Consider the following 23,302-nt stretch of genomic DNA (forward strand, 5'->3'; position numbering starts at 1 on the left):
GGGAGCTTAGCTGGACTGATGTTCCCAAAATCACCTTCCTTCGCCACCTGAATGTCAACTTGTAGAAGCCCTTCCCTGTTACCTGCTTGAAGAAAAGCCGAGCCTGGGGTTGCCCTGGGAAGCTATGCTGCTCTTGGGGAGAATAAATGCAGCTCTGAAGGCAGCATGGGCACCAGGACACCTCTGCATGCCTCTGCATGGTGTCTCCATGCCACTCTGGGTACAGGGAGGCCTGTCATGGTTTAAGCCCAGCCAGTAACTCAGAACCACGCAGCCGCTCGCTCACTGTCCCTCACACCTGAGGGATGGGCCTCAGGGTTGCTGCAAGCCTCACAGCTAATGGTGGCCAAGCAGAAACCGGTGGTCACTGCTGCCGTGCCTGCCTGCCATGAGAAGGCAACGTCTCCAGGCACAGGGCGGTCACGAGGTCCACAGCTCCCCTCATGTCAAGGGTCCAAGCTGTGCCCTTGGTTGTGTCGGTGGCACTACCCAGAGTGGATGCCAGCATATCTCGCAACACCCCAAACACAGCCTCTGCTTGTAAAATGTGCCTTCCCAAGGGAGCCGCTGTGAGCGGTGCTGCCAGAACAGACAGCCCTCGGAAGAGGTGAGCCCAGGGACCGAGCCCACTCCCAGGAAAGCAGGGCAAAGCCTTCATCTGGCCCAGGGACAATGGAGGCAGAACCTACCACCTTCGGCTGCACGGCATTCCCATAGGCACAACACCCAGTGTGACAGCGCATGTTTTCCATAAAAGGCCTAAGCATTCTTTAAAGTTCTTTGAAAAACGACTGCTACACAACTTTGGTTTAAAGGTTTAATTAAAAGTTTTCAAAATGTTTATGGTACCTAATGAGTTGAAAATGCTCTGCAAGACTGTTGGCAATAAAAGACTTTTGGAAAGATTCTTGTGAAAGCTTTTTTTTTCTCCTTAAGTGCTTTGATTTGCATTTCTTTTGTAATCCAGAATCTAAATAAATATTCCAATTCATGAAATAATATGAATAAAATACCTCCTTTGTAGCTTTTGCTCCGCATAAAACCAATTGAGAAAGGGAGACCTGATTCAGTTCCTTGCATGCTCAAATCAGCCTAGATGATAAAAAGCTTGGATTCTAGGATGTCCTTTGAAGAATTTTCTAATGTTTTAGTGTGCAATAAGATATTTTCCATCTTTTACAGCTTCAAGGATAGGATATCTTCCTGATTGTTTATGGTCCACTGCTGTTAAGCCCTTGACTTCATCCTGCTTTAAAATTTTGCTCACAAATCTTCCAGGATCCGTGCTTTACCTAACAGTCTTAAGTGGGTACATCCCACTGTGATATATATCCATAACAGTCTTTTTCTCTTTAGTCCTAAATACTTGGCAAATTATACTATCAGTGTTACATGTGAACCTATGAATCTTAGGAGCCTGCTTCAAGTACAGCAGGGTAGTGAACTAATAAAATATCCCCACAGCTCCAGAATAAGAGAAGGAAATCAAAGCAGAGTGAAAGGTTTTTGCACTGACATGCAATCGCATGGCCTCCAACAATGGAGTTGCTTGCATTACTTGTACCTTGCATCAACTCTGACAATAGCTAATGCTGGACTCCAGATGTTAAAAGTAACTTTTATGTGCATGTTTTTGGACTTTGACTTTTAAAGTTCTTCTACTTTTTTTTACCTAAGTAGTGAGAATTGCGTAACATCCTTGACATGAGAGTTGATTTGGGGTCAGCCACAATGTTTTCTCAAACCGCTGTGCTACTAAGGCCTTTCTCTACAATAGCAAGGAATGCTGCCACGTGCCATCACCTCGTGCACTAACTCTTAGAAGTATACAAATATTTTAGCTGCAGTTTTCAAAGACACAAGTTCAGAGGAGAACTTCGACACTGAAAATACAGCCAAATAACACTATAAGATCTAAAAACCTAAGCAAGCCAGGGCAATGCAATGTCAGCTCTGTTTCTCAAAGCTACAGAGATGCTGACCCAGCCCTCTATCTGCAGTTCATACAGTTATATCACGCTTAGCTTAGCTTTTTCTTAAGTGCACTGCTTTTCAACATTTTTAGTAGAAATTATGTCATATTTAATACTCTTTTTCACAGTTATTTCATTCAAATACAGTTTTTTTGTTCTTACACCTAACAGCATAAAACATTTACAAGCAAACTGTTAACTTGTAAAAGATAATCACAATGCAAACCGCTAAATTTAATTTCATTCTTTAAAATGAAAGGCTTTTGCTACACACATTATACATTGTACATACTTGGAAAGACTAATGCTGCTGCTTTAAATGTTTAAGACCGGAGTAAATCTAAGGGTGAGCTCTTCCAAGCTGTGCAGGCTGTGTACTAAAAAGCCTCAACTACTTCTTATTGTGCATAAGGCAAGGTGTGGTTTGAGACATTAAACACAAATCCTTGAAAGACCCTAATAAAGTTAGATGCTTACGTTCTTACTAAAAGAGAATGGAAACCAGTCTCAGAATTTCCCGTCAACGTCCACCGAAGCCTCCAGCCATAAAGTACTGTTGATGGAATACCATGGGCCACTTTCATGGTGATTTGAAACAAGATGTTTATGAAGCATTAATGGCTCTAGGTCTCAGGAAATCCCTTTGACGCTGAACACCATCCTGTACTGAGGCTGGTAAGGCACTGATGAACCATAAAGCTGCATTTATACAGGTTTCTCTGGAACAGCCTGTCAATAAGTCTGGGGCTCCAGGTCTTCAAACTAAACAGGCTTTCATTCCAGATCCAAGGCAGGGTCAGGTATAAAGGGATGATCCCATTGTACCGCATCTTCACTCTTGTATTTGCAAAAGTGCCCAGAGACAGTAGAAGCGTGGAGTCCCACTGCCAGAAAATGGGATCTTGTCCCACTGCCTGAACTTCTTTCCAAGGAGAATTTCTAATGCATTCCCATGCTGTGGTAGTGCCTGGACAGAAAAGAAGGAACTCCACAGGGACCCGTTGTGGTTCACTGTTTTCTGAAATGATACGTCTCTGTTTCAGAACTAAAGAATCTCAGCTCAGGTAGTGCATTCACAATGTACGCAGGTTTACATAGGTTTGCCATACATTTTTAAATACATTGGAAATAGTAAGTAAAAATATATGCATTGCAACAGTACATACACTTGATACACATGTATAGTCACATTTTAACTAATTTAAATAGTGAACGTATATAGCCTCTCTCCGTGGTTATTTACTACTGCTTGTTTAAAGTAAGTTGTGAAATGCCACAGTGACAACTGTCATGTTGTCTTTCACTAAACATGAAAAGTCTGAATAACAGTGAAAAAAATAAAAATACTGCATTGATATGACATGTTAAAGTTCCTGTCAGTTAAAAGCTACTACTTCATTTCAAATATCCCCATTGAAACACATCTATTTGTATAATTTGTCACTTTACACTGTATACTGCAATACAATGTTTAGCATAGTGTAAACTTCTTCCAAATGATGACTTTTTAGTAAGGAATTGTACAAACATACAGCTATTTATGCCACATACATATACGGCCATTAACATAACAGCAAGATACGTATAAAGAACTATAATCACCAACATACGTAATGAGCTTCTCTCCCAGTCAGCAATTATTTTCCAATCATCATCAGTGTTTAGTGAATGCTTAAGTTTCTAACAGGTTTTGTTGATGTCTTGCAAGATCAGGCTGTGCCAAACGCAGCCTTATCATGCAATGCCATCATGATGCACAGTATCATTAGATGTACATGGACTCTGTCCTGGCTGTTGGGTAGAATGAAAGGGTTTTTCTGAATTGGGTGTGTTACTGAATGAACACCCAAAGCAAATGATTATTGATAAAAATGTTCTCAAAGTTAAATAAATGGTTAGTGTTTTCCCCTGTGGCTTAAGTGCATGAGTACTTAAACTACACTTGTAGTTCCAACCTAAAAGCCACAGAAAGGTATTTGTCTCAAGAAGTCCTTTACTTACAGATGTTTCCATTGTGAAATGAAGATTCATTTTTCTCAGCAATACATGAGGGAATTTTCTTTGGTGGGAAATCTTCCTTTGGCTTCTGGGCATTGCTGCTGCTGGATTTACTTCGACTGTGATCTGGTGTGGGCTGAACAGGCAAAGACCTGGACACCTTGGATTTCACTAGGCAACCACAAACAAGGCGAAAGAAAGCCCGACGCATTTCCTTGCTGGCCAGAGTGTAGATGATGGGGTTCATTGCAGAATTGATAACTGCCAAAGCAATAAACCAGTTGGCTTTGTACAAGATAGAGCACTCCCTGACTCTGCAGGCCACATCGATGAGGAACAGGATGAACAGCGGAGACCAACAAGCGATGAAAACACTGACAACGATCACGACAGTCCTAAGGAGTGCCATGGACCGCTCCGAGTTATTGTGGTTAGTGACATTACGACTGCTGGACTTTACCAGGATGTAGATACGTGCATAAAGGATGACAATGGCAACCAAAATGGCTATGAAGATACTAATGCAGAACACAACATACTTCTTGGAGTACAGAGGCAAAATTGTTGAGCAATCTGGTAAGTTGTTTATACAGTTCCAGCCGAGGATGGGTAAGGCACCCAAGGAAATTGAAATAAGCCAGCAGGTACCAATGAGAAGGAACACTCTGTACTTCTTATTTGCATCGTAAGGCCTCATTTTAATCATGGTCAAATGGCGCTCAATAGCTATTGCTAGAAGGCTGAAAGTGGAGGCTCCCAGGGCAACAAACATGCTGCCTTCTCTAATGAACCAGATTGTGGAGGACAAGCTCAGAGTTTTCTTCCCAGACATAAGAATGTTTACTTTGTAAACAACTCCAGCTAGAAGATCACAGAGAGCTAGATTGCCTATAAAAAAGTACATGCGGTTGTGAAATTTATTGTTTTTCCATATGGCAATCAACACCATTAAGTTTTCCAGGACTATGAAACTACACAGGATCAGAAATGCAACAGTGGGCAAGTCTACATTATCCGTTGCCTTTTCCCTTAAAATAAGTTTTCCTGTGTAATTATAATGCAGTACAATCAGAGAGTCCATCTCTTCACTTCCTTGAGGGCTGACAAGAGCATCAGCTGGCTCGGTAACTGCTGCCATCGTTTGTTTGACTATACTGGATTTCTCTTTTTCAGTATCACGAGAATTTAGTTTCGATAACTTTCCACAAGAGGGAGATCAAGACACGTTCCTCCAAGCACTCCCCTGGGCAGGCGGTGTGGATCCCCAGCTCCAGCCACTTTTGCATATTAATTTGGGAGACTGGCTCCCAAACCAGGCTCTGAAAAGAAAATCAAAAGATGCAACATAAATCTCACTGTCCTTCCATGTCACCCATGGCCTATGTGGGTGCTCAAGCTGTAACATACACCCAGGAGCCAAAAGGGATGCTGGCAGTGATGGGACAGCAAGGACTAGCACTGCTGCATGTTTATCAAGGTAGCTGTGGGTAAGCTGTCTGCCATGCTCTGCACGGATGAAGCTCTGCTGCAGAAATGCAAGGGCAATGTGGAGAACTGCTCATAGGTGTTTTCCCCTACAAAATTTCCATGCTGAAAAAATGCAGAGGAGTGGTGAGAAGGATTAGCAAACAGTTCCAGCAAGCCCCAGCATGCACAGCAACCGACTCACTCCTTCTCAAAAGGACCTAACTGTACGTGGTGCTACCAAAAGCACCAGAGCAAACTCACTGCTTTCTAAGCTTGTCCTTGTTCCCCATGCAGACTTAAGGTAGCAAAGACCCTGAGAAAGTTGGTGTCAAGTTTTGATGCCAGTGTGCGTGATACCAACGGCTAAAATAACTTCTCACTGCTAATGGTACAAAATTATGGTATTTATGATTAAGGAGATTCTCTGAAGGCCAGTCATCATAAAATCAATCCTACTCCCCATTCAAATTAGTTGGATTTCTGCTACCCCTTTTAAAATAAACATAGCGAGTCACATCTCCGTAAGTATTGCTTTTCTTTATGGTTCACTTTTTTTTTCCTTCTTTTTCTTTGCATGCCTATACAAGACACATGTTTAATGTTGGGGGAGGTTTAATAAAAAAGAGTTGTAACAACTTGAATTGTCCTTCTCAATTTACTTCTGCTTTTCTTTAAGTTATGACTTAGACTGACTGCAGTGTTTTCTTGTGGACTTTTTGCATTTTCCACAAGTCCACATTGTGGACTTGTGCATTTTGCATTGCGGACAAGTTGCATTTTAGCAGCAGATCCTCCTGGTTGTCTTTTTTCCACTGCCATATATAAATATCACAAGAGACCTGCACAGCTTTGTAAAAGTATCAGATGATGTCACACGAACTCACTGTTTTACCAGAAATGCTAGTTTAGTTGCTGCATACTTCAATGAGAATCAGTGCTCATTTCCCAATGTATGTCCTACGGATGAATGGATAGCCAATTTTTCAGGTTGGTAACCAAATCAGGATAAAAATCAGGATGAGGAGAGAACTGGTTCAATGTGAACCAAATCTGTAAAGATTTACTTGTTTTTTTCTTTTTATGGGAAAGGTTAGAAAACAAAAAGTTGTGCTGGATGGCAGAACACTTTCCACTGGCCCAAAATTAAGTATCTAAGTTTAGGGAACTTTTTAGGAGCTAGAGCTCCTGACCTTACCTTTTATTTACTCAAAGGTCATGAGCATTTCCCAAAACAGGGGTTGGAACCAGATGATATTTAAGGTCCCTTCCAACCCAAACCATTTTATGATCCTATGATTCTATATACAGGTTTCTTAAGATCACAAAACCTTGTTCTGCACTCCGTTTTGGGCACTTGAAAGTGGGAGATGGATTTCTAAGTGCCTTCTGGAAGAAGGGAGGAGCAAACCATGCCCCAGATGAATGTAAAGAGATTGAAAGGATGACCCACACTCATTCTCACGTTTTCTTACCCTCCCTTTTCCTGGGTTATCTCCATCAGAAAAGAAGTAATCTGACAAAAGCCTACAGTGAATTGACTTGAATTTTTTAGTGCATGCAGGATGTTTTATAATTATTTTCTGAGCAAATAATTTACCATTTACCCATTATTATAATTTTCATCATCATTATAATTATTATTGTCCCATTCTAGCTCTTAGGTGCAAATCATTCTGCTGAACAGACCCACTGGAAAAGACATATTACCCAAGAAACACGGCTGTTGCTTTGTGTTCTCAGCGTTTTTTACTCTGAAGATGACAGCAATCACCTCATTAATTTCCCATGAGCAGAACTGGGCCCTTGAGTTTTGGACCTCTTTTCTGAAGCATGGTAACAGTGAAGCTCTTCAGCAGAATGACTTCACCTCAGCGAAGGTTCAATCTAACTATAATTCAGTTATAATCTGCACACTGTTATCACATTAACTATCACTGTCTTTCATTGTATTGGCTTATAACAAAATGCCACTGTATCCAATGCATTGCAAGTGCTTTCCGCTGTAAAATAAACAATTACATTTGACTAGAAAAGTATTTGTTAATGATAGTTCAACTAGCCATACTCACCAGACTGGCTGATGGCTGCCTGACAGAATTATATTCAATCATATTCCTATCATTTAAGAGCACCAAATGCAACAAAATAAATGTTTCTGTAACCATTTTCCAAGCAGAGTTATCATATTGGTCTACCAAAGGACAAATACATTTCTTTCTGTGAAGAAAACTGTATGCCAGACTTAGGTCTTTATCAGCCACAACTCAGCAGCTGTAAACTGTCATGAGTCCACTAAAGATAATGGTGCTATACCAGTTCCCCTGGCTGAAGGCAAGACTATGCACTCAATCAGAAGAAATCACACAAGGTCTCTTCCACTGTTTGCAATTACTTCTTCTCTTAAAATTATTTGAGCAAAATTAGTATCACAAAAGTAAATCTTTGCCTCTGACAGGCTACTGGCATGACAGTGGAGACTATAACACTATTACTTGCCAGGATGCTCAGGGAATAAATATCACGCACAAGCCACTTGAAAGATAATGTAATAAATTAAATTTATTCTCTCCTGGCAGCAACTTATCTTGCTGGTAATATCTTTCAGTCATACTACTTTTTTTTTTTGTTTTCCTCCTGCTTCGCAGACAGTAACTCAGAAAGCACACTCATTTTTCAACAGTTAGAAAAATTGCAGTTTTTTGTATACTACAAGAATAAGACAGCAGCAGCCAGGTTAGGAATATCCCCATTACCGCTTCCTGACACCACTACGTTTTACTCCTTAAAACATCTTTGTCCCAGTCTCACAGAGGACTAGCCACTAGCTGCAAAGTATGGCCCTCAGCTTGGAATATTAAAAAAAGGACCTCAAGAGCCTGCCTGTGGCATGCTGTGTGTGGAGCACTGCCTTGGCTAGGTACCTCAATACATCAAGCTCTTGATGACACCACTGGAAATCGGTTTTATTCCCTCTAAAGCAAACCAGCAGATCCCTATTGCTGCACCACCAGGTACCACTAGAAAGGTAAACCTATCGGCAGTGTGGGGCAATCTGGCTATACTTCCTTATGGATGTGATGGCCAAAACAGCGTTTGCTAAATTACTTAAATAAAGGCAGTGGTATGATGTCAAGAACCATGGTGAAGTGGAGGACAATTCAGTCACCTCCTTCAGCTATTTGGCTGATCTTTGTTCTCCCTGTTCCAAGGATGAAGGGAACAGCTGGGGCCATCAGCAAGCTCTATGACATTCCCCCCTGGGTAATAATCCTGCCCACCACTCTGCATTGGTGTTTTCACAGCTATTAGTGTGGTTAGAGATCTTAGTATGGTTGAGCATCCTTCCAGGTTGGAGCAGGGGCTCTCCACCACGGCTCACATCCTTAGGGTCTACCAGGGTCTGTATGATCCCTGTGCCACATGTGCCACAGAAAGGGCAATGCTGTGTAGTAGGCCATGACCCTTTCATCTGCCCCATGGCAAAGCACACCTCCACTGCCCTCTCCAGCCCCACCATGCAGAGGTACAGGCAGAGACTCATGGCCATACCTCTCACCAGCTTCCCACGGATAATGCCCTGAGTAAGACAGTTGGAGTCAACATGCAATTTTCCTCTGGGAATGTGTAATTTCCACTGCCAGGAGGCAACAGGGAACTTGTGATGATGGGGATGGCAAAACCCTTCAGCAACCATCCCCAGTACATCTCCACTCTCTGCTCGCAGCAGTATCCTATCAAGAGTTCCACAGGGAGCTGAAGGCTTTTACCATCTCATGAGTCACTGGATACTTTATAGCTGGAAGAAGAGGAAACTTCTATTTCCAAAAGAGTAAGCCATGCTGTCTCAATTTTCATGATATCCCGAAATCAAAGCAACAAGTGAGAATAAAGCACAAGTAGTAAGCTGTCCGTCATGCCCTGCACAGATTGCAGCTCTGCTGCAGAAATGCAAGGGCAATGCGGAGAACTGCTCATAGCTGTCACCCCCTACAAAATTTCTGTGCTGAAAAAATGCAGAGGAGTGGTTAAAAAGACTGTGAGAATAAAGTGAGAGTGAGTGAGAGAATACAGGAAAGTGAGAATAAAGCACCAGGACTTTGCTTTCCGCTATCTACTTTTGCCTACAAAGACCTATGTGTTCAGTATGCTCACTGTAATTCAGCCGGAATTGTATTCTTCTGCCTTGCAAATATCCATGAACAGACTTGACCAAAGAGACTGAATGGCCTTCACCACTACCACACACATCGCAGTTCTTTCTCTCCTTTCACACAGCCTTACACTTGGCCACCAATGACAATTTTAAAAATGGCAAAGGGAAAGACAATATCTGCACATCTGAAGCCAAACTTTTGTACACTTTATTTAGTTGTAAAGCCTTTCCAAATGAAAAGTTAATGTGTAATTTATCAGGCGCACCCCGGTAGTGTTAAATGTAAGAACAGAAAAGACTTCTGAGAGCAGCAGCACACTTCAGTACCCATTTCCACTCTGAAATTAAGCTGTGCTAGATGCAATGAAGTTTAGACAACAAACATCTGCTGCAGAACAATGTTTTGGACAACTCAAATAAACTTTAAGGAGTTTTTTTATTTTTGAAGTGGATATGCTGGCAACTTACAGCTTCAGAAAAGCCTTTAAAAAATGGTTATTTTTCTTGGCTTCTGTATTTTAGACAACGGTTTGTATTTTGGAATTCCCAGCAGCACACAGGCGTATCTCACGCTGGAGCTCCTGGCTGGTTTAATTCTTGCACGTTAAAGGAAGGTACATTTACTTCTCCCCCGCTCACCCAGCGCTCCCGACCTATCCTTCCCCACACGCACACACACACATGCCAAACTCCAGGATTCCGTTCGCAAACTCCCAGAACCGCAGCGACCTCAACTTTTTGCGGTGACAAACACCTCGTCTACGCGACCCGGGAACATCCCCGACGTGACCGCGGAGTAACCGTCCCACACGGGAAACTTTACTCACAGTCCTGGGATATCTACCCAGCTCGCCGCAGCTCCGTGCCCGCCGCTGCGCCTCTATGTGATATCCCGAAGGAACCGCGGGCGCGGCGGCTTTGGCCGCTCCCGGGCGCCTGGCACGTCCGGTGGCGGCCGCACACCCTGCGGGCCGGGGACACCTCGCCTGTCGCTCGCAGAGGGCGGGCAGCGCCGACGGGTCCGACGGGCGGGCTGCAAGGGAGGGAAGGCACCACAGGGACACGGGACAAGGGTGCAGGCAGGCCGCGGAAGAGGCTGCTCGGAGAGGAGAAGTACCTGCTGCGTCCCCGCCGAGTCTCCCACTCGCTGTGCGGCCGCCCCATCCGACCGCGCCGGCTGCACGGCGCCGCTCGGCCCTCGGGGCTGAGCTGGGCCGGGCGGGGGCCGGAGAGGCGGGGCTGGGATCGCCCTGGCCCTGCCCCGCCGCCGCTGCCCCGAGCCGCCTCGCTGGGGTACCCCAGCCCGCCCGCGCGGCCCACCTCCGGGCCTCTCTCCGCCTCCACGCCCGCCCGCGCCCGTCCCCCCACGTCCTGCCTGAGGCACGCCGCTCCCGCGCCGCCCTGTCGTCCCCGGACAGGGTTCACTCCCTGCTCCGGCGGTCCTCGCCTGGCCTGGCCCGGCCCGGCCCGGCCCGCTTCACCCCGCCCCACGCCCCTCACCGCTCAGCCGCGACCTGGGCCCCGGGCCGAGGGAGAACCCCAGCGAGGCAGCTGCTGCCGTCGGGGCACGGCCGCAGGTGAAGCACCAGGAGTTCCGAGCGGCCGGAGTGAAATGTGAGACGGCAGAGCCCGCCGCCGAGTATTTGTAACGTCCATAAAAGTGCGAGGGGGAGGGAGGAAATTCTGGGTAGTCCTTACTCAGCTCGAGCTGTTAGCATGCTTGAGTGAGGTTTACCCCGCCCGCGTCTGCCCCTCTGTCTCACTGTGTCTGATAACTTAATCTTCAGATAACTTGAGATGGATGAAGCATGCAGAAACTCCAGGGAAAAATATGTCCGGTTTGGCCCAGAGCTGCCAATGACAGTGTGCTCTTAGTAAGGTACCCCTTGACAGAGTTATTGACTGAGTAATAGCAACTCAAGGATAGCAATAGGCACGCAGATTGCTTCCGTGACAGAAGCAGCACTTTGGAACAGAAGTTGAAATCTGGATCCTGGAACCGTCTAATTTAAATGTACTTGTAAGATGCCTGTGGGTATAGCAAAGCTTTCTGTCAGAAATGGATATGATGAGCTGGCAAACAGGAACGCTACAACCTTGCTAAGCGCAGGCAGGCGTGTAGGGTTGCCTAGTTGTCTCGCTGCAGACAGTGTTTTTCTTGGGAGCCTCCTGTCTGGAGCTGAGCATTGTCATGCTGGGACTCATGCCACGGGCTCGGCTGTTAGGTCGCCTGCACTGCTATTCCATAGGGAAGAAAAGTCCTGGAAGAAAGGAGAACTAGGTTTTTTATAGCCAGAAGTTTAAGCAGATGTAGCAGAACAAACGGTGTGTTTCTGTGAGTGCTTTTTATCTTCTGTAGAAGAGTAATAAAACTCTTCTGATTTAGGACCTCAATAATAATAACTATCCAGGGCAAAATGCTGGTAAAATTGCTTCAGATCTGAGGGATACAATGAAGTGCTCAAGGCCAAGTTGGACGGGGTTTTGAGCAACCTGGTCTAGTGGGGGATATCTCTGCCTGTGTCAAAGGGTGTTGGAACTAAATGAACTTTAAGGTCTCTTCCAACCATAACCATTCTACAATTCTATGATTCTATGATATGGCCTCACTTAGCTATGGATAGGGCTACACTGCCATGTGTGGTTGTCCTGGCCTTACCTCCTGGCCTCCCCTGACATGTGCTATGTGAAAGCTGCTCTCTTCTATGGACAGGAAGAGAACTGGAAAACTTCTTCCATGCGACATAAAAGCACACACCACTTTTTGGTGAAGGGGAGCCCAGGGCTGTGGCTCAGTGCTCTCCCGTTGCACAGAAAAGCCTCGTCCAACAGTTTCCCTGCAAACCACCCCAGTAGTCCTCCTGGCAGCTGCTTGCCACATGCAGTCAAGGCCCAGTTCTTGCAAAGCAGGTGTTTCAGTAAGTACTCCTGGCCTGGCTCTGCAGTCTGCTATTGTTCCTTGTTCTTTTCCTTACTTCCTTGTTGTTTTTTTTTTCCTTTACTACCTTTCAAATACTTGAAGAGGGAAGCCAGAAGACATAGTCATTCTGAACAGACTGTCATAGGTGAGGGGACAAGCTGTGCCCTGCTGCCTGTGATGGTTTTGGTTTTGCCTTCCTCAGCTGGACTTGCCACCACCCCATAGGAGCAGCCCACAGCAAGTCCCCGCTACAGGGAAATTACTCTCCGCTGCGGAGGAGAATGCATGGGAAGTGGTGTATCAGTGCAGACCAGATGTTATCTCTGCCTGTGGCCTCTGATGGTGGTGACCGACATGGTGGTCTCTGAAAGCCCTTAATCTGCAAAGCAAGCCAAGCAATGCAGTCCTACCAGCAAGCGCAGGGATCCCATGCTCCAGCTCTCCTCTCCATCACGAGAAAAAGACCTTAGCCATGGCTGTGCTGGAGGGGTGTCTGGCTCATCAGTGGGCAGCGGTTTCTTGCAGCTGCCTCTCAGCCCCTCTGGTTGCAGTGGCTGCCCATGCCATTGGGGAAGGCAGGTGACAGGATGGTGCTGTGTGAGCTGGAGAAGCCACCCAGGAGCAAGGAGGCCTTACACAGAGACTGCCAGGGATTTGCCAAGGTTGACATCTAAGGCCAAAGCAGCTGTCAGCAAAAACCTTCGGGGAGCTCAGTCTGTTCAACAATAGCTGATGCAACCCACCAGTTAATTTCCAAACATCACACAACAGCCTGCGAGATATGCATACCATACTCAGCTCCAAGGACCTCTCGACCTTATTGTAGTGCTCTTGAAAGAAATTGTTTTTTGGGGTTTTTTTTGTTTATTTTTTTTGTGGGGTAAAAAGATTAATCACCAAGTAAGAGATATAAAATAAAGGCCAGGAACCATGTTCAACTTTCATAGCAACAGGAGGTTAACAGCTAAATTTCCCAGCGGTAAGGGGTCTATTCTGCCCTGGAAATTCCAGAGTGAGTGGGCAAACAGGATGAATAATGGGAGAGCAGCATTTGCTGATGTCATTGGGGGTACTTGACAGTGAAACTAAAACTGAGACAAGATGTTGCCAAGACCTGGAGGTCCTGAGTGACCTGCCGATAAAATGCTGTGTTCATTTCCATGCTGCTAAGTGAAACAGGAAAAACAACTCTAATGATACATGCACAAATTAATGTGGAGTGTTACCACTCAGAATAGAGGTCTTTGTGGATAGAGAGGTCTTTTGAGAGGTCTCTTAGCTCTTCAAAAACATCTGACATTCATTAGCTGTCAAAGGGAAACTGAATGCTAGGAATGATTAAGAAAGGAATGAAGAACAAAATGGAACATGTGGTTAAGCCCTTCTGTGAGCTCCGCACCTTGAGTACCACGGGTGCCCCTGGGTGCTTCATGTCTTTGTGAATGCACTAAAACACAAAAAGGCACAAAAGACAGTAGAATGGTTATGACAGTAGACCCTGCAGGGAAAACACAAATTTGCTAGGTCTAGTCAATGGTCTGAGCAAAGGAAAACCCACCGTGAACCAAGATGGAATAGTTTAAAACAAAAGGAAACAAATTTCTGACAATATACTGTTGAATTGTGGAACACACTGCTGCAGGAGAGAAAGGGAAAAAATGGTTAAACAAACCACATGGAGTAAGGGCCTGTCAACAGCTGTTAAATACAATGAGAAAGCAGGGCAGAGCACAAGGGCTGGGGGACCCAAGAGGGCAAAGGTGCCCTGCATGCTTCCAGCTCCAAAATTGGCATGGGCCAAATCCCATCTGAGCTCTTTTCTCCTGTGTTGCAAGTAGGCATGGTCTTGAGTAAGACAGAAACCATGGCACACATAACAGCATGACTGTGGCCCACTTCTGCAGGTATTAGGGAAAGGAGATATTTATGTAGGGTATTCACACTGGACGTGGCAGAGGAAGAGTCAGCAGAGCAACTAACATGAGAGAGGTGGCTCAGCCAACACAATAGGCTCAGAAAATGTCCTAGTTAAGTTGTCTGAATGGGCCTCACAGCATGTCACAACAGTCTATGGGTTTGATTTTCTATCATCATGGGTATTACAAAGAGAATGGCAGATTAAAAACCAGCTTTTTATTTCCATGTGTGGCATTTGGTCCAATGAATGCAGTGAAAGATGGATGCCATTGATATAAATGGTTTTTCAGCACATGCTTTAAAGTTAGAAATGTGGTTAAAGTTATTTCTATTTACAGATAGATAAAATATATAAACATGCAATAAAATCTGACGTTACCCTCAAACGGGATATTGTGGTTTCTGTACAGAAAAAACAGATAATGTTTCAAGGTTAATATTATCCTTTTCACTTAGTAGTTACAATTAAGTCCTTGAAGAGCCTCCTTTTTCTATTAACTGTTTAGGGCATGAAAAGATTTGCTAATTTCTGTCTATCAAGATTAAAAAATCATTCATGCAATGTTTTATTAATGCCTTAGTTATAATTTCTTCATAGTGACATCCATCCAATGCTTTACTGGTCTGTCATTGATTTACTTTCTGGAGCTCCATCATTTGGAAAATCAGTCATTTATTTTTGACTGTCTTGGTATGTAAACAAAGCAGCAGCAGCGCAATTTTAAAATTAATATTCAAAACAGTATGATATTTAGCTGGTTATATTATAAAATATTTTAGCTCTCTACTTTTCTGCTGCTGGTGAGCTATCTTTTTATATTAACAAGATATATGCATTGTTATGTCAAGGTGATGAAGTGCTGCAACATATTTTTGTTTGTAACACCATTTTTGTTCCTACTTCTGTGCCTCCAACTCGGTTTTATGCCAAAACTAAAGCAATATTTTTTAACTTAGAAATGATTAAAAGAGAAAAAAGTTAATTAATATTTTGTTCTAATATTAAAAAAAAAAAACAAAAAAGAGAGAGCATTTCTTTGGAATGCTGTTGAACTATAATCTGTAGTGATCAAAATGCATTTGGTTACTACATCAAAAAAGTAATCTGTCAATCAATACTGTTAAGTGTAAGCAGAGAAGATTTTTGAAACTTCAAAAATTATGACTTTTTTCACATCTTCATGCCCTTGTATGTCATGGCTATGTATTTGCTGAATCCTTTTGACTTTCTTTATTTTCTTAAAAGATATGTGTTAAAGATAAATGTTCTTTCTTTAACAGCAGCAAACCTGACGCACTAATTCTATAAACCCACCACAGGGACAGCCTAGGCCAAGCTCTTGCAAATCCTGTTACTGCTACACTTCTAATATTTTGTCAATGTGTTTGAATCACAGCATCTCATAAAGTATTTGAATTAATATATTTAAATTTGGTATCTTTGGAAGATAATATTCTGATTCAAAGCACCTTAGAATGTTGACATTGCTTTAATACACCATTTTGGAGTTTGTCTTAGAAATGTTCAATAAACACAGTAATTGAACACATACACCTCTTACATTCCCATCTACTTTCTGCTTCCTCAGATCATTATTTGGGATGATGAAAATGAAAAGAATTTGACTTTTTACAGGCTGAATACAAGCTCATATGAAGGCTGTAGCTTTGGATGTCCTTTTTCTTTATGTTCCTCTCTATAACTGTGATGGCATTTTTGACAGGTACGGTCTTGCACATATCATGTGTAAATATAATATATTCCCATAGGACAGATTTCAGCTGCGTGTTGTATATTAACTACTGGGGTCACGTGGTTAGCTAAGCTGAACTCTGTCTGCTTCTGCAAGTGACACCTTCCTCTAGGGATAATGGGGCAGATGCTCAAAGCATGGCCAGATATTCATTGTTAGTGTTATGTTAAGACAGGCTCAGCTCAACGTACAGTGCTGTGCAGATTGCACATGTTAAAAGATAGTTGTTATCACAGCACTTGCAGCCAGACATGATGTAAAAAGTGAAATGCAAAGAAAGGGGAAAAGGAAATGAGTTCAGTGAAATTGGGTTTCCCCAACTGCATCCTGCGGCTCAAGACTCCAGACATGAAGACCGTACACCCACATCAGTCTGAAAGCTTGGCCCTCTTTTCTGCGTATTACTCCCACCCTTTGCCAGTAGCTATGGTCCCCTCCTGTGCACTGAGCCTCAGAGAGAGACCCTTGGGGTCACCTGGGCAGCTTGCATGAATGCCACTGCTGCAGCATCACCTGCCACCCACAGCTCCCCAGGCTGCCTCCACACGACCCTGGCCTGGCCATGGACATTTGCCCCTCCTTCCAAAGGTGGACAGAGCACGGCTGAGGCATGGTGCCCATTGCCAAGTCTGTAGGCACAGCAGCATGCACACCATCCCTGGAGAAGCCCTGTGCCTCCCTAACATAGCATCGTCATGTGGTGGGAATGTAAACATGCCATTTGGAGCAGACTGCCCCGTTTTGTCTGCCTTATAGTATGTGTGTATGGTTACAGAGGGACATATTTTTTCCTGCGGAAACCAATAGAGATGGCTGAAAGAATGGAAAAAAATCAACGCTCAGCAAAGGTGATAAAAAGTAGGGATTCTTTTGTTTGAAGAGAAAAATAACTAAAAACTAGGTAGTCTGATTGAACTCCTTCTAAACTAGCCAAGGACTGTTGTATGATCAAAAATGAAAATAAATTTTAGTTGTTTGAATGGATTGTGCAGTAAAGAACCAGATTTGAATTAATAAGAAATGTAAGCAAGCAGAGACTAGGCAGATGTTATCCAATGAAGATGGAGATGCATACATGGATAGTTTCACTGCCAGGCAAGGGTCTTGGTTCAAGTAGCAGTCAGAGTTGCAAATGAAAATGGCACATCCACAGAATACAGAATTAGCACATTCAATTTTTTTTAATAACTTCAGAAAAGCAGAGTAATTAAGTGTCATTTTGAAGCAGCAGGTTTTGCTTATTATTTTTGCCAGAATTTTGCCAGTGGAAAATAAGTTTTTTCCATCTGAGACCTGGTCAAGAACCTGATACTGGTGATAAGAAGTCTTCAGAGTAAATGGAGAAGTTTTAATTAAAGAGACAATTGTATCTCCCTTGTGATTCAGTGCATTTGAAGCACAGTTCAGGAAAGTTTCCTTCCAATGAAGCAAAACTCAGAGCTAGTTCCTTGGCTGCCATCTGCCATCATGTACCTTGGCAAAATTTGTTCACTGAGGCATTGCTGCTGTTCATCAGGGAAGGATGCAACTATCTAGATTATGAGTCTTGAAGGCCTGGAGCAAGCAAAGAAATGAATTTGGGAATGGTTGGGTTCTTGGGACATCTTGCTGAAAATGGGCCTCTTGGGACAGAAAAGAAGCACAAAACAAGGTTTTCCCATGAGTTCATTCTGATACAATGATAGTAATATTTTTGCAATGCTGAAAGAATGGACTTTGTTTCACTGTGACTCCTGATGTGCAGTATTTAACTATCATAATACTGGGGGCGCTAGCTTTCTAGCCCTGCTGAATTAAGCTGAAGCTATTGCTGCCCCGTTATCTTATCAACCATTTTGCTGGAAGTGGTTACCTCCTCCATAAATATAGTCTACAGCTAGGTCTGTTGCTTTAAACCATCACTGACCATGCTGTACCCTGGGCTGTAGACTGCTGTGGGTTAGGGTCAGTTTAGCATTAACCCTGCTGTCTCCTTTGCAAGGGGCTGCAAGAGCTGTTCAAGCAGGTATGGTCAAGCCGTGATGATAACATCTCTAATGTCTGGAACCCTGGAGAGGGGCTGCCCTGCCAGGGGCCACCCCATGCAGCCAGGCCCTTACCGATGGGTCTGAGCAGGGCCATGGGGACATCAGGAGATGGGGCTAGAGATGAGCCCCTGGAATGATGAGTGCCCCCAGGTCCCTTCTGTTGAGTCACCTCTGCGGAACCCATGAAGTGAGTCAGAGGTCTATGGTATGCCATGCTTTAAAACAGCTTGATTGTGTCCCACATCAAGTTCATTCAGTTAACAAGTGACCTTCCTGCTAATTCAGTTCCCTCTGATTGTCTCAAAATTCTCTCAAAGCTTGTTCTGAACAATACAATCCAAGTTCTGTTTTGTGGCTCACCAGCAGTGTGCAGGGACAGTATGGCCAGCTACATCCTGACTACCACCAGCTGGGACAAGTCACTGCTGCTGAGGCAAATCAGGAGCTGAGAAGGAAACTCATAGCAGGACATCTGGAGCTCAGCTGTGGAAACCTAACACCTATGCCTTTAAAAACACACGTAAATAATTGACCCCTTGGCTAGACCTAAGCTGTCCAGGTAACAGTGGGTTGCAAAGAAAGTGGCTATTAAACGTCACTGCAGAGCATTGTAGCATACCTGCAAGTGCTGGCAGCCTGGATTAAGGCTGCCTACAGCTTCCCAAGACCTGCTTGGGAAGATCAGAACCTCCTAGGAAGCATGCGTTCCCTCATAATCTAGTTTGCCTTTTCCACAGTGGCCATGGGATATGGGTGCAGGGGAAAGCACTTCAGAGGCCATTATTTGTATTAGTAGCATGCTAGGCTAAAATCTGTACCTAGGCTTACATCTAAACAGGCTGAGTGCGAGGTCATTTGGGGCACTGAAATGCCAGCTGTCTCTGCTATGAGTAATTTATATGCTGAGAATGATTATAAGGAAGAAAAAGAGAATTGGAAGAGGGGAGGAGAAGAAATAACATATTTTAAATGAGATAATGGGTCTGGTTTGCAAAACCATTGAGAAATTCTGACTTACTAGGGCTAATAGGGGTTGAGAGTGCTCAGGAGTGTTAAAAATCAGGCATATGTATTGACTTTATAATAATGACTCAACATTATTACTGAGAAAAGTATAAAATAAGCACTGTTCAGAAAAGAACCCTTGACCCCTTGCAGCAGCCCCTTAATGATCTCATGTCCTGCTCCCTTCGACATGTGTTTCCCCTTATACAGGAGATAAATTCCTCCCATACCTCATAGCATTCTTAAAGAGTGTTATTACTCGCTGAAGCAAGAAGTTCCTTAGAAACACTATGTGCCCCTTTTGTGAATTGGATTTTAAGAGCTTCTTAGAGCTAATGGATGGCATGTTTGTTGCTGTTTCATGGAACATGATGGTTGAAGTGTCATGGTAAGGGTCTGTGTAAATAGTTGCCAGATTCCAATATGGCCTGTAGGACAGACTGAAGATCACTTGTCCCAGACAGTGTCACTAGAAGGAGTGGGATTGCAGGTGAAATGAAGGTGAGTGACGCTGCCGAATGCCTTCACATACCCACATGATGCCATACCTGCACATAAAGTAGTGGTGATTTGTTTTAACGCTTTGAATGTGTGTTTCACTGTTCCTCTTGGGTCTGTCTGTGCGGTGTGAGGCAGTGCTGTGTGGTAACACCCTCACTGGCTCAGTCAGATACTGGCAGCATTATTGCTGCTCTGGCATGGAACACTTCTAGGTGACTAGCTCTGCTAAGCAGCGCATATTCTTAGTGATATCCTACCACCTTTTATGTCCTGTCTGTCGCATTCTCAGGGCCATAACTCAGGGTCATGTTCTTGCTGCATGCTAGACACTGAAGTTATTTCTTTCTTTTTTTAAGTGAAGTATGTTCTGGGGCGCTCTGTCAGTTGACCCACTTTAACTGTCACCGTATGGTGTAAGAGTTTTCCATCCTTTTTGCCAGGAGGACCTTAGTAAATTTACTGGCTGGAGTCTGTTAACAGAGATCTTCATCACTAACCTATGGTTAGGCCTGTTGGCCACCTCATTTTCTGTCATATATCACCTACTGATTAATGCAAAGAGGGTGAAATATTGGCCTTTATTTTAGCCAAGAGAAAGATCTCCATTAATGCTTATGGTCCTTGTATTATTTCTACTTCTTAAGGCTCCTCTTTATCCACAGCTGCTTCTTTCTGTTCTCTCTTACACTTCAGCTTTTCATATACCTTACTTTTCTCAGAAACTCAAGTTCTCCAGCTGCTGAATCTTCTTATATTATTCAATTTCCTGTATTAATTATTCCTGTATTCCTACATATTCCTATAACTACTTTCTTCTCTTAGTCTTGAAACCTCTGACACAGATCTTCTGCCAATATTGAAACTCTACACACCTTCTGCGTATTCCTTTCATTTCTCTTGCTGTTCACTGCTAATATTTTAAAAGTCTAATAAGAATCACTGGGACAGCAGTATTTAAAACGTCAGTGTTACCAGAAGTTAACATCTTGTCAGTTTTTGTGCTGCAGTTCGTAAGTCCCCAGGTGTCTACTAGAGTGGGAACAACTTGCACTAAGTGTGGTGGTGTCTGTCAAACCTTGTCTCCTGGGCCTCTGGAAGTGCTGAAGGTAAATGGATGCAGAACTAGATGCAGCTCATGGGTCAGCTGATGTTTGAGGTGGTGGATATATATTACCTGAGGAGACTCATTACTCATTATGATTTCTCCCACCTCCAGAGGAAAGTAGGAATGCATGTCTCCAGGGCACATTATTTTCTGGGATGCTTTTGGAATAGTGTTATTTATGCCCCACCCGTTGGCAAGCCTGGGAATGAAAGGCATAATCAAAGCCTTATTTAGCTTAAATGCAGAGTTCTGTGGTTCTGGGACAGCAAATCCTTCATTTGCATCTCTGCTGATGGCCATGTACAGTGTGTGGACACAGAATTGTTACCAGTGGCATCCTTCCAGTTTTTACAGGAAGTGCCTGCACTAGGAGGGGTTGTGAAAAGGGGAGGTAAACACCCTCACTGGCACCAGGACTGTCATTACTATTACATTACAAGTTGCTCTAATACAGTAGTGTAAAAGATACAAGTGTATGTCTCAGCATCCTTGACTTCCTGCTCCTCAAAATTTCAGATTTCTGCCTAGTTTAGATAGCCTGTCCACCCACCCTGCTGCCATAGGAAAGGGAGCAAGCCCCTAGGCAGAGGAGCCCTTGCACATTCATGCCTCAGCTGCACATTTACACCTCAACCCCAAGCAGCTGAAAGTCTCAGGACCTCAGGTTAACTGTCCAGAAAGCATAATCCATAGCTCAGCATGAGTTTCAGTTTAAAATCTGTCATATTTCTTTGTATTTTCTTTGATGCCCATTCAACTTACCCTGGAGTTGTGTAAAGGCTTGTGAATCTTACTGATGCTGGCTTTTCCTCCAAAGGAAAGTCTCCTAAATAAAATCACCTAAGAGAATATTTTACATAATGTGATAAAGATGTAATAAGCTATTTACATCTCATTCTGAGAGCTGTGTGATGTTTGTGGTATTTATTTTTGAGAAGTCCAAGCATACTTCTATAAGCATTTATCATTGTTCTATTTCATTGACAAAAAAACTGTTGCTGCATTTTTTTTTTCCCTGCTATATCAGTTTTCTGTGTATTTTTATATTTTAGTATTAATTTTCAATGGCTAATGAATAAGCTGCCATTGCAAAAATATGGAGGGCTTTGATGTTACAGTACTCCCAAGAGCTTTAGAACATGGACCAGCACAAAGTAGTAGTAGTCAAAGACCAGTGCATCTAGGAGTGGATGTCAACACATGAAGCTGGCATTGAGGTTGTGTGCATATCAAAAATTTTGTGCTGATAATAGGAAGCATATCAGGAGGTTCGTGTCATGGTATTTTGTCAAGCAACAACACAGTCTTTAGGGCTACAAAAGGACAGACTACCTCTACCAGACACAGAGAAAGAGCAGTGAAGTCAGTAATTGTACTCTATTCTCATTTAAAGCACCCTGCCACTGTTCATTCTAGTGGAAACTGTGTGTGCACAAGTGCTCTCATGTACACTGAGTACAGGGGGCAGATATAGCTGTGTCTATACCAGTCACCCTTTCTCTGTAAATACTGGCGTATATGCTGGTTCCTCTTCTTACAGGTCCTTGTCTCGTGCTGCCTCCAAACACAGTTGTCCTTGTTCTGGAAGACAAAGGAATAACACATGATAGTGTCTGTGGTGGAAAATAATTTACAGCATTCCATTTTACTTGCAGACTTTGGAGATTTGTTTAAGAAATAGTTTTGCACATTTAAATTAAGGTGCAATTTTCACTTAATTTCCTCACTCAATTTATAGAAACAGAAAATGAAGTGTTCTTATTCTCAAGTATTCTTTTGATTATGGTCCAGAAATAATGGGCCATGCATTCCTGCTCTGAAGTGATTTAGAGCTGGTCAAAACTTCAGGCTGAAGACACTGAATCTGATCCACACTTTCTTGTCTGCTGGGGTCCGTACTCTCCGGCTTTAGCACCTAACTCTTTGAAACCTACTTATGCATAAAAAAAAATTTAAATCTCGTCAGTGAATGAGTTTTGAAGGACATGAAAAAATATAAGAAAGACTGAAATAAAGGTCTGATGCTCTGTGTGACACTTTTCCTCAACACATAGCAGATTTCCAAGGACTCTGGGCAAGAAGAAACACTGCTGAAAGCCTATTTCCTCTTAATACATTTCATTCATAATGTACGCATGCAACAGTTTATAGGTGAGCTTTGGAAACAAAGTCTGTGTCATTTTGACTGCTGTTTGTGGCCATATTTTTACAGGTGTTGATTTTGTAGTCCAGTGAAAGTAGCCACAGTATTGACATTGTGTGTCTTATACGTTTTGCATTCTTCTCTTAGTTTCCATTCCCTGTGTTTAGTCAGTGGGTACCCTTCTGAAGAGTCTGAAAGCAGCAACTGCTGTGTTACTAAAAAGTAGTTTGTGTGTCACTTAAGAGCAGTTTCTTAAGATCTCTGTAGGCAGAAGATTTTTATGTGAACAATTTCAATTTTTTTTTAAAGTTCCAGACAGAGCTTCAGCTTCAGCTGTTC

At 43.3% G+C, this 23,302-nt stretch overlaps 1 protein-coding gene across 4 annotated transcripts; it reads right to left on the reverse strand.

The window, feature by feature from the left end:
* Positions 1-803: 803 nt before the first annotated feature.
* On the reverse strand, positions 804-10,779 carry S1PR3 (sphingosine-1-phosphate receptor 3). Of its 4 annotated transcripts, XM_030470712.1 has the most exons (4): positions 10,709-10,758; positions 10,419-10,624; positions 3,975-5,290; positions 2,207-2,991 (listed from the first exon to the last, which is right to left on the reverse strand). In XM_030470712.1, coding segments are annotated over exons 3-4 (1,137 nt in total). In that variant the 5' UTR covers positions 5,110-5,290; positions 10,419-10,624; positions 10,709-10,758; the 3' UTR covers positions 2,207-2,989. The 4 variants fall into 4 exon arrangements, with proteins under 4 accessions (XP_030326571.1, XP_030326569.1, XP_030326570.1 ...); XM_030470711.1 differs by having other exon boundaries at positions 804-5,290; positions 10,436-10,624; XM_030470709.1 differs by having other exon boundaries at positions 804-5,290.
* Positions 10,780-23,302: the final 12,523 nt, after the last annotated feature.

This window comes from Strigops habroptila, chromosome Z (genome assembly GCF_004027225.2).
Source record: "Strigops habroptila isolate Jane chromosome Z, bStrHab1.2.pri, whole genome shotgun sequence".
NCBI classification, from domain to species: domain Eukaryota; kingdom Metazoa; phylum Chordata; class Aves; order Psittaciformes; family Psittacidae; genus Strigops; species Strigops habroptila.

Coding starts and splice junctions, on each gene's coding strand:
- S1PR3 (XM_030470710.1), bottom strand. CDS start 5,109: ATGGCAGCAGTTACCGAGCCAGCTGATGCTCTTGTCAGCCCTCAAGGA.